At 35.0% G+C, this 17512-nt stretch overlaps 1 protein-coding gene across 5 annotated transcripts in view; it reads right to left on the bottom strand.

The window, feature by feature from the left end:
- TMC1 (transmembrane channel like 1) overlaps window positions 1-17512 on the bottom strand; it is a 241737-nt gene that overhangs the window by 85771 nt on the left and 138454 nt on the right. For all 5 annotated transcript variants that reach the window (XM_019736716.2, XM_074330564.1, XM_019736715.2 and 2 more), the window contains 2 exons: window positions 8593-8640; window positions 5295-5475 (listed from right to left, as the gene is read on the bottom strand). In XM_019736716.2, the coding sequence (XP_019592275.1) occupies window positions 5295-5475; window positions 8593-8640 (229 nt within the window). The remainder of the gene's footprint in view (window positions 1-5294; window positions 5476-8592; window positions 8641-17512) is intronic.

The following is a 17512-nucleotide window of genomic DNA, read 5'->3' as shown; positions in this document are numbered from 1 at the left end:
CCTTCAAGGGAATTTAGTTTCTTACTGAAAAAACGAGTATATTTCTTCTGTGTTCCTAGTATTGCAAAAATACTATAGGGTCCAGAACTCGAAGAAAAAAAATCAAAACATAACATAAATTTAAATCGAAGAATGTAATACCATATTGTAGAAATTAATTTTTTTGGGAATAGATTGTTTCAGTTATTGAACTTTTTTTGCTGAACCTCAAACTCACATTTCTATACTTAATATTGATTGCAGTGCTGGGTCTGGGATTCTAGAGCACATTTGCTTTGTCTACTGGCTCAATATTAGTCTACCACTAGGTCTTTCCTTTGGTTTTCTGTTTGCTTCTTGGGGTGACGCTTCCTCCTTAGTAATGCTTCTTCACCCCAGGAACATCAGGGCCTTTCCACAGCTGCAGGTGACTTTAGTTTGCCAATTTTTCCAGCACTAGCAGAACCAGCTTCATCACTTGAGCATCCTCCCTTCTGCAGTGGTTTCAGCTCTGTGGCTCCCTTCTCCATGCTTCTAAGTTTTACTTTGAACCTCTTTCCATTGTGTCTCTAGCCCTTGGGTGGTAGCTGCGTCCTAGAATTGCTATCACCATGATGCCTTAGTGTTCTCTTTTCACTTTTCCAGTTAACTAGTTACCAATTATTTATTATTTATTAACCAGTTCCTTTGTTGAATGCTGTTTGTTCAATTCACTGTTGAAATTTCCTTCTCCTAACTGGACCCCAGAAAGAAATTATAACCTGACTCAGAGTTAGTCAGAAACATATTTTGTTGTTCAGGAAGTTTATGACTAAACATAGTAGGAACACTGCAAAAGCTGTTTTTAAAAATTCCAGCTGAGGAACAGGAGGATACATCCATAGTTATACAGACCATATAAAATGACTTTGAAAAAAAAAAATGACTTTGCAATCCCCTCTCGTTCCCACCAATCCATAGGTTTAATCATGTTATGATTACTGAAGCAAAGATTCATATTAACCCTCCAAAATAACACTTCCTGTGGACTGTTTGGTTTTTTAGTCTATTTAGGTATTTTTGCTTAGAATAGTAATGCTAACTCAAGAGAACTATAAAAGTACACTACTAAAATACAACTCTGATTGCCATTAAGTTGTTTCAGTTTTATAAAATCCTATGGTGCTGTATCATCGTGACATAAAATACTTGGTGGTATTTTGGGGTTTTTTTTTACTACATTTATAGTCACAGTTTGTTTTTCTAATAGGCCAATTAGAATAATATGTGAGTTGGTCTGTCTTAGGAGGGAAACATATATTTTAGTAAAAATTATTTTATTTAACATTGTTTCTAAGTAGACATAGACTAAATCTAAACTTTATAGGTTATTGTTTTACTGAACTGTTTACAGAAATGATCAAAAAGAAAAGAAAGTGTATGTCAAGAAACTATCAAGAATGGATTAAGGTAGGAAAAAAAAGATTTAAGATTAACAATGTAATTGTTTGATATTTTAAGTCTTTAACTTGTCCCTCTTCCAAAATAATTCACAATATTTACATTTAGACACCTTAAAGCTTCACATTACTAAGTTTGCATTAAGAATCATATATAAAACAATACCTCATTTAATCCAGCATCATCAAAGAATGAAAGAATCATCTATTCAATATGTGGATTTACCATGTAATGAAAGCTTATTTCTTTACATGCCAAGTTTTAGAAACAACTTATTAGAAACCTTCCTCACACTAATTATATGCTTTCCTACTATCTTAAACCCAATATTTTATATGTTTAACCTATCCAATTTCTATGCTTCCTTCAAAAATCATAAGAAATGTTTTCAATGCCTTTACTGATTATTACTATGAGAATAGTTTTCTCTTCTCTAAGACTCCAAACCACTTTGTACTTCTTGTATGGCACATTTATACTGTCTTGTTTCATAATAATTTGTGTCTAAGTGTTCTCTTCCTTATTTATGTTATGAACTTCTAGAGAATGCAGAAAATTGCATATTCATATCCAGGTATTCCAAAGGCATTAGCAAATTATCTTCCACAGAACTGGACGTGGATAAATATTTATTGAATAATTGTTTACATAGAGATTTTTTCTGGATGATACCCAGTGCTCAAAGTACACTAAAATATAACAATGTCTTCCAAGATTAGTATGGTATGGAAAGACATTTATTCTTTCATTAAGTGACGCCAGACTGGTATATTTTTAAAGTCTTTGTTGTTAATTGTTGATTGGTCCAGGTGGATCATGCTGTGCCACAAGGAATAGTTGTTGGAATAATTACCTTCAAATATGCGGGTAACTAAAATATGACTCTCCAGTATTACAGGAAAACTGCTTTTCTAGGAACCACTCAAAGAAAGTGCTAATCACATTAAAAGGTAATAGCACAAACATGCTTCACCTTCCAAAATTTAGGGCTAATCTGTGCAAGAATGGTTTTCTAGCTTAAGTTGGATTTATTTAAACAATAGTCGTTAGAAAAAATAAGGCATAATGTGCTGAATTTTTCACTGCTATGAACATATCACTTATTCTCTTAGAACTGGGTCAGGAAAAGCCTGTAATATTATTAGAAATACTCCAAAATGTCTAACAAGGCAGTGTTTTTTAACTGTCTCTAAAGATAATTTGCATTGCAGCCTCGGTTTTAGTGGGTTTTAAATATTTTGTCAGCACAAGGGAAATTCCTTAAGGTGTTTCACTTGAACATTTAAATCAAAAAAGACCATGAATTAATTAACCTAAATAAATGTGTTCTGATTTATTTGCTTACTAATCTTTCTCAAAATATTTGCTAATACATTTTCTTTTTTTTAAAAAAAAAGATGCTTATCTTCAAAATGAACAATAGGAAACGGACCCTAAAATAGAAATCAGAACTATTGATCCTCACAAATAATTTATGATACTATTTAGAATAGTAGCACAAATTGTGGCAGCAATAATATAATCTGCAAAACCCATGGAGACAAAATCTAAGTTTCGCTCTGTGGAGTGAGGTGGTAGGGAGGCAGGGGTGCTTGTGGGTTTCTCAGAATCAGGATGAGTGTGACCAACTACGGACCGAGACTGTCAAAGGAACAAGATTTTCTCAGGCAACAGGGCCAAGACCCAGCTGATTCATATGGTCCTCTTCCTAGAGGTTGAACAGTTGGCATGAGTACCTTAAGCAGACCAAGAAAGCAGAGTAATTCCCACCAAACTCACCTTTTTAAAAGGACCTCTCTGAGGCATAAGTGGAGAGGAAAGGCAAATTCTGCAACACAACTTATATCCTGCATAGGTCTATTGGTGATATCTTCTCAATGAAGATGCATAAGCTTTGCTAACAAGAAATATTACTACTGTATTTTGCCGTGTATAATGCGTACTTTTTTGCCCAAGTTTTTGAGGGGAAATGGGATGTGCATTATACATGGGTAGTACCAATTCCGTACCTATGTATATGTTTTCAATTTTTTTACTTATGCTTATGAGTTAAAAGTATAACTCTACAAATCAATAATGACATCCGTATGCAAAATAATATCCTACAATACAATAATTGGTTTTGTTGAAGTTACAATGAACTTGCAAAGACAAAGAGTTCTTGGCCGTCTATGATGCATAAATACAGTAAATTTGTTACTTGTACATAAAATTTCTTGTACCTTGCATCTGTTCTTGTGTTTTGTAATTATTTGTTATATAAAATTTCTTGTACCATAATATGTTTTTTAAAAATGCTAAAATTCCTTTATAATATAAAAAAACAAGCACTAAATGTAAACAAATACAAATTTTAATTAAAAAATTAAAATGAAAGATTTTTTTTTCCATGAAAGTTTGGGCCAAAAATGTGGGTGCACATTATACACAGGAACACATTATACATGGCAAAAAAGTAAATAATAATAGTAATAATAGTCACAATAAGACATGGAACTTAAAAGTGTGTTGCATTTATTTTTAAATGGAACAAAGTATAAAGATATTTGAGAAGAAGATACAAATAAAAAATACCAGAGTCAAAATTTAAAGCAGGTGGTGTCTTGATTATTAAAGAAAGAAGAGTGAGGAAGAGCTTAGGAAGGAGGCGAAGAAAAAGGAAGAGGAGAAGGAAGAAAAGGAGAAAGAAGAGGAGAGAGAAGATTTAAAAACACAAATTAATAAAAATACAATAAAGAAGTAGGTGGGGTAACTTTTATTTTCAAAGGAATCACCATCTATGAATGCTAAACTCTTCTACCTGACAAAATTTGCATACTGTTGTATTTAATTACAATTATTTATGAAGAGGAAAATAACAACTAGATATTAAATACTGGAGTGTGTCATCTTGGGAGGACATCTTAGAAAGTTCCTCATCATTTAAAGTTCTAGGAGTGTTTTAGAGAGATCTCATCACCTTGTGGTGATTTCATGGCCCTGCTACCTGGGATTGGCAGAGTAGGTTGGCTGCTCTCTTAAGTCCTTTCCAAGGGGTCTAACATTTTCTATTATGAGATTTGTTTTACTTTCATATTCTTCCAACCTTCCTGCTGTCTACAAATTTCTGGAAAGCAAAGAGCAGAAAATTATTTCTTGGATTTTTCCCTAAATAGCATTTAATGTATTATTCTACATAAAGTCAGTACTCAGAAAAATGCTGGCCTGGTGCACCTGAAAATGAAAGGTTGAATTAAAAAGGAAATGATAACCCTAATCCTCTGCAACAGGAGCCCATACACTTTTTTTTTGTTTGTTTTTTTGTAAAGGGACTGACAGTGATATTTTAGGCTTTGAGTGCTACATACACCTCTGTCCCATATTCGTCTCTTTTTATTATTATTAATAACCCTTTGAAACTGTAAGAACCACTCTTAGCTCTTGGGCTGGAAGTAGTCATTGTTTGCCAACCTCTGCTCTGAAAATAAACTAAAATAAAATAAAATACTAATTTGGCTCACTGTTTAGGAGTTTTCCACTTCAATAACAATGCATATAATCAATGGGATAACTTTAAAATATGTAAATTAACTATAATATGTTAATAACTATGACAATTTAGATCTCTCATAAGGGAATTTCTCTCAGCCATTTTTAATATATGTTCATTTGTAAAATCTATTTTAATATTAAAATACCATTTTACTCCCCCCTTGTAAATATTCATTTAACAAGGGGGGAGTAAAATGGCAGCATCAGATTAAGCCTGTCTTTCTAAAAGTAGTTCTAATTACCAATTTTAAAGACAAAGAGTGCCCAAAAAAGAATGGTATTCTTTCAGCATTGGGTGCTTTTGAATGAATGACAATTTCAGTTATAGATCAGAACTAACTTACGCTCCTCTCATCAACTTTTTCCTCCTCTCTTTTTCTCTGGCCTTCTTTGTTTCTTCATCCTCTGGTTCAGGTGGCGGATCATCCTCACTGATAACATCTCTGGTCCGTTTCCTCTTTGGTCTCATGCTTTCTCTTCTAGGTAGTTTATCTTCCTCCTCCTCCTCCTCCTCTTCCTCTTCACCTAAACACAGCAGTTAATGTTTCAGTGAGCAATATCAGAAAGTGCTCTTTCCTGCTATCAAATGTATTCTTAGTTTTTAATTACATTGTCACACATCTGACACCACAATGCAGTAATTCTCCACATTACGATAAGATGCACCATGTCATACATATTTCATAGCCTGCCATTTGAATATATTTATCTAGATTCTCATTTCTTTTGTGGTTCATCTACTCAAATATGTGAATGTAGATCCCCAAATTGTAATAGTCTTTAGAATTTCAGTCTTCATTTACTTGGGTAACTAGGTGACTTGGAGTTCAACAGCGCACCATGACCTCTAAGACCAAGTTTAGAGGTTACCAATACAACACATAAGGGTTGAGTGATTAACTACTATGTGTTTACTACTACTTCTATCTTAGAACAAAGGGTATGACAAGAAAAGGCTACAAACAAGAATAATTTTGAAGAAATTAACTTAACCCTTGAAATTCCTCTTAATTCAAATTATCCTCATTCTTGATTCCAAATATTTCTTCCTTCTTTTCCTTTATTAAATGAAATTGATGAAATTCATAAATTGATAGTAAATACATTGGCTTGATCATTCTCTCTTTATAACTAGAAACAGATAACTTGTAAATATGAATTTAATGTAAAATGAAAAGCAATGATGTTTTATTTTGTTCATCAACTAATAACGCCTCATATATCCCTAACTTCTTAGGAAGCTTCACAGTTTATAACACGCAATCACTTTCATTTTTGTGAAATTCTAATATTCTCAACTTCTTCTGATATTTAGAATCAATTACTATAAAACCCAAATATTACCCAGACTTATCTCTATTGTCTTATATAGAAGCTACTATATGGGAAAAAACTCTACTGGAAAACTATAAATTGTCTGAAGCATACTCTTCTGTGTTTTCTTATTCTGATTCTTGGGAGCTATTTTATAACTTCGTAAATTATAGATAACTGGATAGCAATGCAAAATAATTCTTGTCTGTAGACACACAAACTGTGTCCAGTGGAGAAATAATCCTCCCCACAAAGAAAAGCCACAAAACAGTTATGTCTACATTTGCACATCATTTTAATATTCCTGATCTATAAATTGTCCTTTTTGATTCACCTTTGAACTGATTTTAATGCCTTACCAGATTCTTAATTCACTAGTGAAATATGTTCATTTTCATATACGTGTTGTTATGATTTCATCTGTTTTTTGAAAATTATTTTTTAACATTACTTATCAAAAATCTTTTTATTGATATTTCAAATCATTACCTGTATTACTAAAGTTTTGCTAGCAGAGAAAAACAGGAGGATAACTTTTCTAACTAGGTTTTGAAAACTATATTCTGTCACCAAAACAAAGAATGAATTTCCATTTGTTAAATATTGTGGCCAATGTCATGTGTTATTTGAACTCCATTTTGGCATTCTGAAAATTTACCAGCCTTTATTAGTTACATTAGACACTAATTATCGAAAGGACAAAGGTTGATAGGCATTGAGAAGTGATTCACCGACAAACAACTAAAGAACTCAAGCAGCCTCTTAGTACTCTGCATTTTAGTATATTTTGTATTAAGAGTAAACTATTAAACTTGCAAAGTTTTACCATGGATAAAAAAGTGTACCGTTATATTTATCTTCTACCACTTAGGAATAAAAAGGCAGTGTTTAGTGCTTTAACTAGTTACCAAATATTCAAATTCTAAAAAAAATTAATGTTTTGCAGTTACCTACTAAATGCAGATTTGTATACAATGTTACCTTTTAGAATAGGCTCGATTCCATATTGAAGGATAGCAAAATATGCCAGCTCAAAATGTGACAGTTGGAGTTCAGAATATACCACCCCAAAATATGCCACTTGGTATATTGATTACTTTGAGCAGTAGACACTTGAAAAAAAGGAAACACAGGAAGAGACTTTCTTTGAACACCCCTTATCTGCCTAAAGACAGATCTTCCAACAGGAACGACACTGTCATAAATCCCCTCCCCAGGACTTTCATCCCAAGGGAAGGTTGACTCTTATCACAGGAGAGAAGACTATAAGTAGACACCACATCCAGACAGACTCTGTCACAAACTATCATACCTCCCATCTGTTCTTCTCAGGGCCCATTCATCTTTCCCCAAAATCATTTAGTCTCTTTTAAGAGGCCTACACGCATACACCCCTTTTCCCTATTAAGATAGTATTTAAGTCTAAATTCAAAGCCACCTCAGAGGGTTACTTATTTTTCATGGCTCTCTCTCATGTATACATGAAGTATACATGTTAGTAAACTGTTTTTTCTCTTGTTAAACTAATATTATAGGGGTCTCAGCTAAGAACTCAGAGAGCTAGAGGGAAAAGTATTTTTCCTCCCCTATAATATTCAAATCATGGTATTTAGGATGTGTGAGATTGTGGTCTGTTTTCATACAGAATGCATCAAATTAATGAAAACAATTGGCACCGTGAACATTCACTAGTGGGCATACTGTGCTCTGGTTATTAAATTGATAGTGTTGATATATATCATCTAATTGAACTCTTCTTGAGATGCTTTAGTTTTGGTAAATTCAAAGCTTTTGTTCACTTAATTTTTTCTCATGCTCCAGCCCACAACTGATCTGCATGCCTGGAAAGGAGTTTGGGGTTTCAATCCAGGCTCTTTGAGCTGAACCTACACAAAGTAAAAACAATAGAGCAATTTGGACAAAATAGCAATGAATTCACTACAAAAGAATTTGCTTATTCATTTTAATTAAACCACCTGATCAGTTCAGTCAAAATGGCCAATCTGTTCCACTGTAATAGATTCAACCTCACAGAAAAGCTTTAAGGACAAAGACCGAAACAGGGAAAATAGCAGAGAAATACAAAAACATGTTTTTTTAGACCACCATCTACTTGATCATGAGTAACTTATAAATTGGGTGGAATGTGTGTGTGCCAATCAAATGGAATCTACAGGGGACAATCTACTTGCTGAAACCACCAGAAGTCATCCACACGCCCCTGTGCTTACATGTGGTAGTATAACCCTATAAGATAAGAGAATGAATTCCCTGAATTCACTGCTCTTCCATAGGAAACATATCCCAAGTAGGTCCATCTCCACTTACTTGAACTTTCCTCAGTATCATCTTCTTTTTCCTCCACTTGAATTTGCACTGTTGAAGAAAGAAAAAACATAGCAATCCTTTAAATGGTGGTATAATTATCAGTAACTGGTTTTTACTGTTATAATTTTCATCATAAAGTTCTTTTATGAACTTAATAAAAACATTTTTCAGTAAACTTGTCCAAGTGAGCATTATTTATTAAAGATACACAGCTACAGCATTTTATGCAGTGCTATGCAAAGACTTCTCTGCTTCATTGCCTTCAAGGATTTGCAAAATATATCAATTATAAGCCTGTCAACTCAATTTAAAATAACTTCAAACAAAATAAATTCTGTATTGCAATAAGTAGACTTGGGGTTTGTTCAGTTATTTTAGTCTATGATAAAATGAACTGTTAGCAAAGCTATATCCACATGTACAAACAATTTGATTATTACAACTAAATTAACTTATTAATATAGAGAATATTTCATTCTAACCAGCTATCCAACGTCAAAGAGCCTTTCAGAAAAAAAAAACTCTAAAGGGCTGATATTTCCCATTTCAACCATTTCTATAGGTATTATATGGGTACAGCCTAAATTTTCTAATATATGATTTACCTTGACAAACGGAGACAAATGATATTATAGTTCTTTCCAAGACAAAGACCATTCCTTCTATCTCTCACCTCATACTCAGACAGGGTCCTGTTTTCAGTTTTGCTCCATTTTTATAAAGGCATGTAAAGGTTTTATAAAATTTTTAATGTAAAGTAATATGGCAAAATATATTAATTGGCAGAAATTTTTCCCTTGTCAACTATTGTCCATTCACCATGGGTTTCGTCAGACAGAGACAAAGCACTGCAACTTGGCCTGGCACAAATTAGAGCAGACTATTTCTTTAAAACCATAGCCTAGTAACTTGCTTATAAAATATTAATTTTATCATATTTTCATTTAAGGTGGGTGGGCATTAGTCAAAAAAAGCAAAGACGATAAACAATGTTGCTATGAACACAGGAATGAACCTCTGGTTTTCTTTCTGCTCGCGCACTGTCAAAGGTTATTATTCAAAACTTGACAGGCATATTGAAAAGGCAACAGATGCCAAGAGTTTAAATTCCATTCACAAAGAAAATTATTGTAAAAGCACTTTTTGCCTTTAAAAAGCATCTGCATAAAAATTTTTAGAATATGCAAAAATGTTATCACTCAATGTCAGTCACAGAATGTGAAAATAAGTGTGCTTTTGTTCAGAGTGGACATATGCCTTCTGTCACTGGCTGTAACTGGATCTGCACAGGACAAAGATCTTTATGTCACCGCTGAGAGTTCACAGTAGTGAAGGCAGACACTTCTAAGAAGATATTCTGCATTCAACAATAGGTCATGGTCTTTTATTTGCAATTAATGCCACCACCAAGCTTCTTCAGTCAGAGAAGAATTCCCTAGGAAGGCATTTTAATGCTATAAGCTTAGCCTTGGAGCAGGGTCTGATCAGTGTGTACAACATAGAAACAGCTAAGAAGAAATAGCAAAGGCTGCCATGCAGCGTATTCTGCAACATGCTTAGCCAAAGCAAAAATTCACACAAAATGTTATACTGATGTGGGATAATCAACCCACTAAACATGATTAAATCAAATTAATTAAATGAAATAGGAAAAAAATACAAATGAGCAAAAACATAAGAAAATCTTTAGGCGGGATCAGATATTAGATTGAAGCAGGAGAATGAAATGTCCCAAGCCAAGGAAATGAGCAACAAATCAATTTCCTCTGATAACCAGGGGAGAGAAAAAGCAGAGCTGGAGTCACAGATCATCTTCTCAGATACAGGAAGGACACTCATAAATAACCATTAAATAAAACCTGAAAATCCATAAGAGGAGAAATCCTCTAGCTGCATGTAAAGAATTAGAAAATATCTATGGTTTCTTAGTGATGTAACGGAAACCATTGCAGAAATAGCCCCTTCCTTCCTCTGAGCTGACTTTCCAACAGTGATTCTCATCTGTGCATGATCATTAGGTACCTTCTTTAATCAACAGCATTTCTTTGTCTGGCAGTTGAGTCAGGGGCCATCAACAGGTTTTTTTATATTTATTGTGATCATTATCGGTTTGTTCTTAATTCAAACCATCAGCAAAGGCATCACCAGCATCAAGAACTAAACAGCAGCACTATGACCAGGACATTTAAGACTCCATCAAGAGCCTCAGACCAAACTTGGTTTTCATGGAATATTATTTGGTCTGAAAAGCAACTGTCAGTGCTCGTCTGTACCTCCTGCAACTCAAAATGATGCTAAAGAACCCAGCTAAGAAACTCCTCCAAGACAAACGCTTGTGCAAAGGAGTAACTCAGAACACTGAAATGGGAGCTACAGACAGTTTCCCTTCTCAGACAATTTTTGGCATGGCCTATTGCCATCCCTTCTCTCAGCAAACCCTAGTAGTTTATTCCAAATCATATGACCTCCTCATGCTTCAGCTGCTTCCCTAAACTTATTGATTATGTACTTTAAAAAGAATCTCTCTCCTGAGGAGTGATGGGAGAACAGAGAAAAGAGAAGAGGGAGAGGTCCTGTGAAAATGTTGGAGGAGGCAAGCAAACTACATGGAAGTATGCTTATTTAAGAGAGGAACATACAATAGGAGCAGATGAACTCCTAGGCAACCCAGATCCTCATTTTATGCACATAGACCCAGTAATTCAAAACAGTAAAAGGAAACAACAGCAAAATACCACATTTCAGAGGCAGTGATATCATTCAGAAAAGTGGATGTTGTTCCAGGCTTTCTTTTTGAATCTATAGCACTGAAAATAGTTTCAGTTTTTCAGAATCAGAGTAGCCAAGAGGCTGGAAGAGTTAAATGGTACTGCCTGTTCCTCTGACCCCCTTTAAGCTCTTGAAAGGATGTTGGTAGCACCAGGTTATTATTTTGGAACTGAAAGTTCCTTTATTCTATTAGCATTTATTGTATAGTCACAAGAGAGTACAGAGTGAGATGCTCTGGGATGGGGATTTGTAGACTGCAGAAGACAGTAGCACTGCCTTTAAGGAGTCTTGCTATTTTATAACAGTGAGATCCACGATTAGTTATGAGTAGCTTAACCAGCTTACTTGGGTTATAGCAGCAATGTATTAGTTATGTTTATTAGGCTTTTTTGGGTGTTTCTTTTCGGTTTTCCTCTGTGTGTCCATGGAAATGTCAACATCGGCCCCTTGCATAAAAATGGGGTATCTTTCACCTCAGATTAAACTGCCATGAGAAGAATATTAATCTATGCTGTAACAAGGATATATCCAAATCTTAGCTAAAGAACCCAGGTCATCAGTATGGGGTGTGATGTGGGACGTGAGAGAAAGCGAAGAATGAAGGACAATCCCAAGATTTTTGGCTTGGACAACGAGAAGAACAGAGTTTCAAGAAAAGGAGATGGGAAGGCTATAGGCAGCATGGCATAGGTGGGAAGATCAGGTTGCAGATCAGGAGTTTGATTTGACATGTTGGATTTGAGATGCCTATTACACAGCCAAACATAAGTTGAGTAGGCAGTTGGATATTTGAGTCTGGAATTCAAAAGAAAAGTCTGGGCTACATGTATAAATTTGGAAATTATTAATTATTGATGCCATTTAAAGCCGTAAGATCAGGTGAGATCACCAGGAAAATAAATGTAAACAAAATATAAGACACCAAAATTGAGAGGACAGGGAGAAGAAGAACTAACCAAAGAGACTGAAAGTGAACAATCAGTGAAGCAGGAGGAAAATAAGGGATTGTGGAAGGCAAGCCATGTGTATCACAAAGATATGTCTTAGGCTTGTAAGTCAAGTATAATGAGGACTGAAAATTGACCATTGGATTTTGCAATGTGGAGGTCAATGATGACTTTGGCAAGCACAGATTTAGTGAAGTGGTATAAACAAAAGCCTGAATTTGGGTGGCTTTAAGAGAGAATGGGCAGTCAGCTAGTTATGCTAGCTAGAATATTCTTACATGCGGATGGGAAAGACCCAATGAGAATGAGAAATTGATGATGCATGTTATGAAATGAGCCCTCTGTTAAGTTACTCAAACAATACAGATTATGAATTCTTTTATTTCATTAATGTTGCTCATAGTTTTGTAACAGGGTGAAGTGTTTCTCTCCCTGACTCCACCTTAATTCCAGCCTGCATTTCTATAGATTTGTTAATTGATGGAGGAGTTCTGCCTGAGATTTAAGTAACTTGGGGTCTGACCAACTGGGAACAAAGAGATTTGAAGATCCCACCCTCTTCCTTGGATCCCACCTCTTGTCCCGCCCACTCTTCCCTCTTGACAGAAACAGAATCCTGAATTCTGGGCTCTCCTAAAATGGATTTCAGAAAACTAGAAATGTCCCATCTTCTTGTTATGGCACCATTCCTTTCTTTTTTTTTTTTCAATTAAAGTTTACTGGGGTGACAATTGTTAGTAAAGTTACGTAGGTTTCAGGTGCACAATTATGTATTATATCATCTATATATCACACAGTGTGTTCACCATCCAGAGTCAGTTCTCCTTCCATCACCATATATTTGATCCCATTACCTTCATCTACCCTTCCCCTTACCCTCTGGTAACCACTAAACTGTTGTCTGTGTCTGTGAGTTTTTGCTTCTTTGTCTTGTTCCTTTGTTGTTTTCAGTTTTATATCCCATATATCAGTGAAACCACAACCATCCAATTGAAAAATGGGCACCATTTCAATAAATAAAATCTTTCCTTATTCCAGACTCAGATCTGTTGGATAATAAATATTTGATGTGGTGAGCACCTGGGCCTTGTGACTCCAATAGTTCTGTGACTGGGATATGCATCACTAATTGAGACTTTGTTAAGAGCCTGGACAACTCACCAGTATACCTCTTACTTATATATAGTGCCCACTATATAGCAATTCAAAAGTATGGGACTAATGGAAGGAGAGGCGAGGAATAAAGAGAGAGTGAAAAAGGAGTGGGAAGGAGTAAGGAGCGGAAGGCAAGTATAGCAAAGAAAGGGGGTAAAAGAGCAAAAATGGGGTGAGAATTATGGTAAATGATAGGAATAAATATAAAGCTAAAAGTTGCATTTTTGTTTTTGCCACATATTATAAATAAAATGTTTATATATTTATGTATGTAAATAAGTATTATAAACAAAATAAATTCTAAATTCACATACTAAATAGCATTCCATAATTTAGGGAAAAAGTCAAGTTAATTTAAAAAAAAAACTAGACCATCAGCAATTTCTCCTATCAATGCTTTTCTTTAACAGGATTTTAAAAGTTAAGGAGTTAGAAAATGTGAACAAAATAAAGGTAACTTCTTTCTTAAAATAGTGTATTCCAAAGTAAAATTTCCCTTCTTCTTTAAGAGGATTATGAGCCCCTTAACAAAAACATGAAATCTCTCCCCTCAAGTGAAGAGAGAGAGAGAGAGAGAGAGAGAGAGAGAGAGAGAAGAGAAGAGAAATTATAAAAAATAAGTTATGACTTTTAAAAAAAAATTTTTTTAAATGTAGCATCCTTATAAAAATACTGTGCGACTTTTATGTTCTGACAATTCTAGATTTGATGTCATCTAGTAGCTGCTCAAATTGGTAATTTTTGATTATAGCAATGATAATGATGATGGTGATGCAGATTATGATATGGAGAAAATTACACAGATATGGGTATATGTGGATTGATTCTTGATTTATAAGCTGTATAAGCTATACCCAAAGACAGCACTTAGATATTCTGCTTTTCTAAAAACCAAACATAAAGTAAACCAATCCAAATTGCAAAAGGCATGAGTAAAATTAGTCACAAAGAAGAATTTTCCAATAGTGAACCACTTGGATGCTAGCTAGGTAGAGCCACCAAACCATACTGAGGTATCATCTCCGCAGAGAACACCTCAGCATTCTGATTCCATTCATTTATGATAACACTATTATTGGTGGATGTGAAGTAGGGACCAGAAACCACTGTCTGTGAAACTGAATAAAAATGATGGGTTCTTCTTCCTCAAGAAAAATATCTATCCAAGACATCAAACCTGATTTAGTTCAACTCTGTAGCTCTCTTTATTTTTGCTATGTGGAAGCTAAAAAAAAAAAAGTTTTCCTTTCACCTTCTACATTCTTTTAGGTGGGCTGGTAATCAAATTAACAGATTAACAGGAGAAAATCAAATTTTAATATATGCGCATGGGGAATTCACATAAGCGTGAAAATTCTAAAGACAGTGAGGCAACATAGGTATTTATGACATTTTGGACAAAGGAGAAAAGGGGGTAACGTGGTCTCAGATTTCAGAAGTGGGAATGGGCGATTGACAGGTAGTTGAGGAAGAGCTGAATATACACGACAGGCAAATTCTCATTAAGCAACTGAGAAACAATGGAACACAGTGGGTATCTAGCTAACAGGCCCCTGCCTGAAGCCCTCCTATTTACCATATTTAATTCAAGTGAGGCTAACTGGAACATCCTACGATTGCCTTCCTGAAGCAGGTTTTTATGTCTGAATCTTTCTGAGTCTTTTGTTTCTTAATAAAGAGCTTAAAATCAACATCTGAAAAAGGCAGCATCAGGGTGGCAAAATTTTGGTCCCTGTTAGCTGCTTTTAGATAAGACAAGATGCTCATGACATTTGTTTATAACAACCCCAAGTCCTTGAAATAATGGAATTAAACATAATATTTTGGAGGCTATTGAGTAAAGAGAATAATTATTTAGTTCTTATATCAATCAAACACCTTAATAAACCTACCAAGACATTTTAAAAATCCTCAAGAGTGGGAAACACAGAATGAGATCATTACCCTTAAATATCAACAAGGTATCTAGGGGAAAAGATTTAATTTGACAGACGTAGGCTGATAGTCTTTCTGCATGTGCCAGCATCTTCACCTTCCTAAAGACTATTGGAAAACAAAACCATGGGGCACATACATTCAAAAATACCCCAATAGAAACTTGTATAATAAATGCGAAAACGCTGGTCATGTTTTCAAATATAATATACTGGAGATAATAAACAGCTCTTTTAAATCACTGTGGTTATAAAATTACAAAAAGAATAATAAGTTTGGTAAGATTCACCCACCCAAAAGAGGGGAGCAGGTAAGAAATACTGATACAGGAGAGTTAGCATGTCCCTAGGTAGACAGGGAGGTCCCTGGTGGAATAAACAAAGATAGTCATATCCTAAAACTTCAGGTTTTGAAATCACTCCTTTGCTCCAGGACATAATGTAACAAGGCCTTGAGGTTAATCATAAAATTCCTTTTGGCCTGACAAACGGAGCAGATCTGATAGATAAAGAGTGGGTTACTTTGCTAATTCCTTTAGGATGGGCAAGCAGAACAAACCTGGTAGACGAATTTCATTAGAAGGCGCCAGTTCCCTTCTTCAAACAGCTCCCCTTCCCCAAGCAGGCCAGGGAAGGTATAAAAGTAAGAGCTTTTTGCCTCAGTCATGGGGCACGCCCCATTCGGGACCCCCTCCCGCTTGGGAGGTGCAACCTCTTCTGCCTTTAATAAATGATCCTCTTTTTAAAACTCTTTGCCTCTCCTGGTCCGTGTTTCCATTCTTCGGCTTCACGAGACAGGATCCCGGCCCGCACTCAGAAACTGCCGGCAGATCCAACATCACCTATATCAATATAACTGCTATAGTAGTTGTCATTCTCCAATGTTTTTCCTTCTAGATTAATTTATTTTTTGAGGCTCTGGGGCCCTTAAGAAGTAGAGAATAAATAGCTGCTGATGCCTGCTGTATTAAACACACAATATAAAATATTGTAGCTGCCAAACGGAACAGAATGAATTCTGTGGAGAAACACATCACTATGAGGTCCTGGAGTGAGAATGGCTAACCTTGAAAAGAACAGAGAGAAATGAAAAAAAGATCCACTCAAGATACAAATTCCCCCTTTCTATCCTTTTATAATGAAAATAAATGTTTTTTTACATACATAAGAAGGAGGGGAACAGGATGCACATCAATTTTTTTTGCACTTTTTCCTTCTGTTTTTATTATATATGAAATTAAAATTAGACACAGGCTGAGTGAAGTGGGTAGCTGGTATGTTTCCAAATTCCACCACCGCTGAGTTGAAGAGCAACTATGAAATGCTGAAGCATCGTTCTTCAAATAGCGAATTATATACCGGAGTATTTGTGAGACTGCAATTAGATATTTCATGACACCATTGGTCTACAGAAAGAATAAAAACAGCCTTTATTTTATGTGGTTTGGAGGACTGGCTTTTTTTTAACTATACATATTCAAGAAATAAATAGCTATTTACAAAGGCATTTAGAGCTCTCTGTGGTTACAGAAAAAGTAGTGGTGTGTCTTGCTTTTTCTTTGCATTTAGATTATTTTGGGGGAGGGGACATGATTATTTAACCCTGCTGTCATAATATATATTCAGAATGTGTGCTCTCACATTGCAATTACCACCATAAAGGGCAACCACTGTAAATAAGTGTGCTGAAATGAAAATACGCTTGCTTGTGTGAGTTTTTGTGGATAGAATCTTTTACAGTAATAGGATACCAAAATAACAACCAGATGAAAATAATGTGTTATAAAACCTTGGCGGCTATGCTTTTATATTCCGGGATTGCTCAGAACAAAACAGAATCTTTCTGTCCCCAAAGGCATTTCTGCAATATTCCAAGTCGTGAAGAATGGTTGTCAGGATTTATGGCTAAACAAACAAAATGGAACAAACAAAAACACACTAAAGAATTATGAAATGACTGAAAGCCGACAATTGTTTCTAGTGCATAAAGAAGGAGGAAGCAAGGCTGGCTGAACTCTGTACATTCTTTACCCTTCCTTCTCAGCACCGCTTTTGTTCACATAGAATATGCTAATTACTTATCATTAGCATATATTAGCGAATGTTAATGAGTGT

The sequence above is a fragment of the Rhinolophus sinicus genome, linkage group LG04 (genome assembly GCF_036562045.2).
Source record: "Rhinolophus sinicus isolate RSC01 linkage group LG04, ASM3656204v1, whole genome shotgun sequence".
NCBI lineage: Eukaryota > Metazoa > Chordata > Mammalia > Chiroptera > Rhinolophidae > Rhinolophus > Rhinolophus sinicus.
Note: the sequence above shows the minus strand (reverse complement) of the source record. Positions and strands in the feature narration are given on the sequence as shown.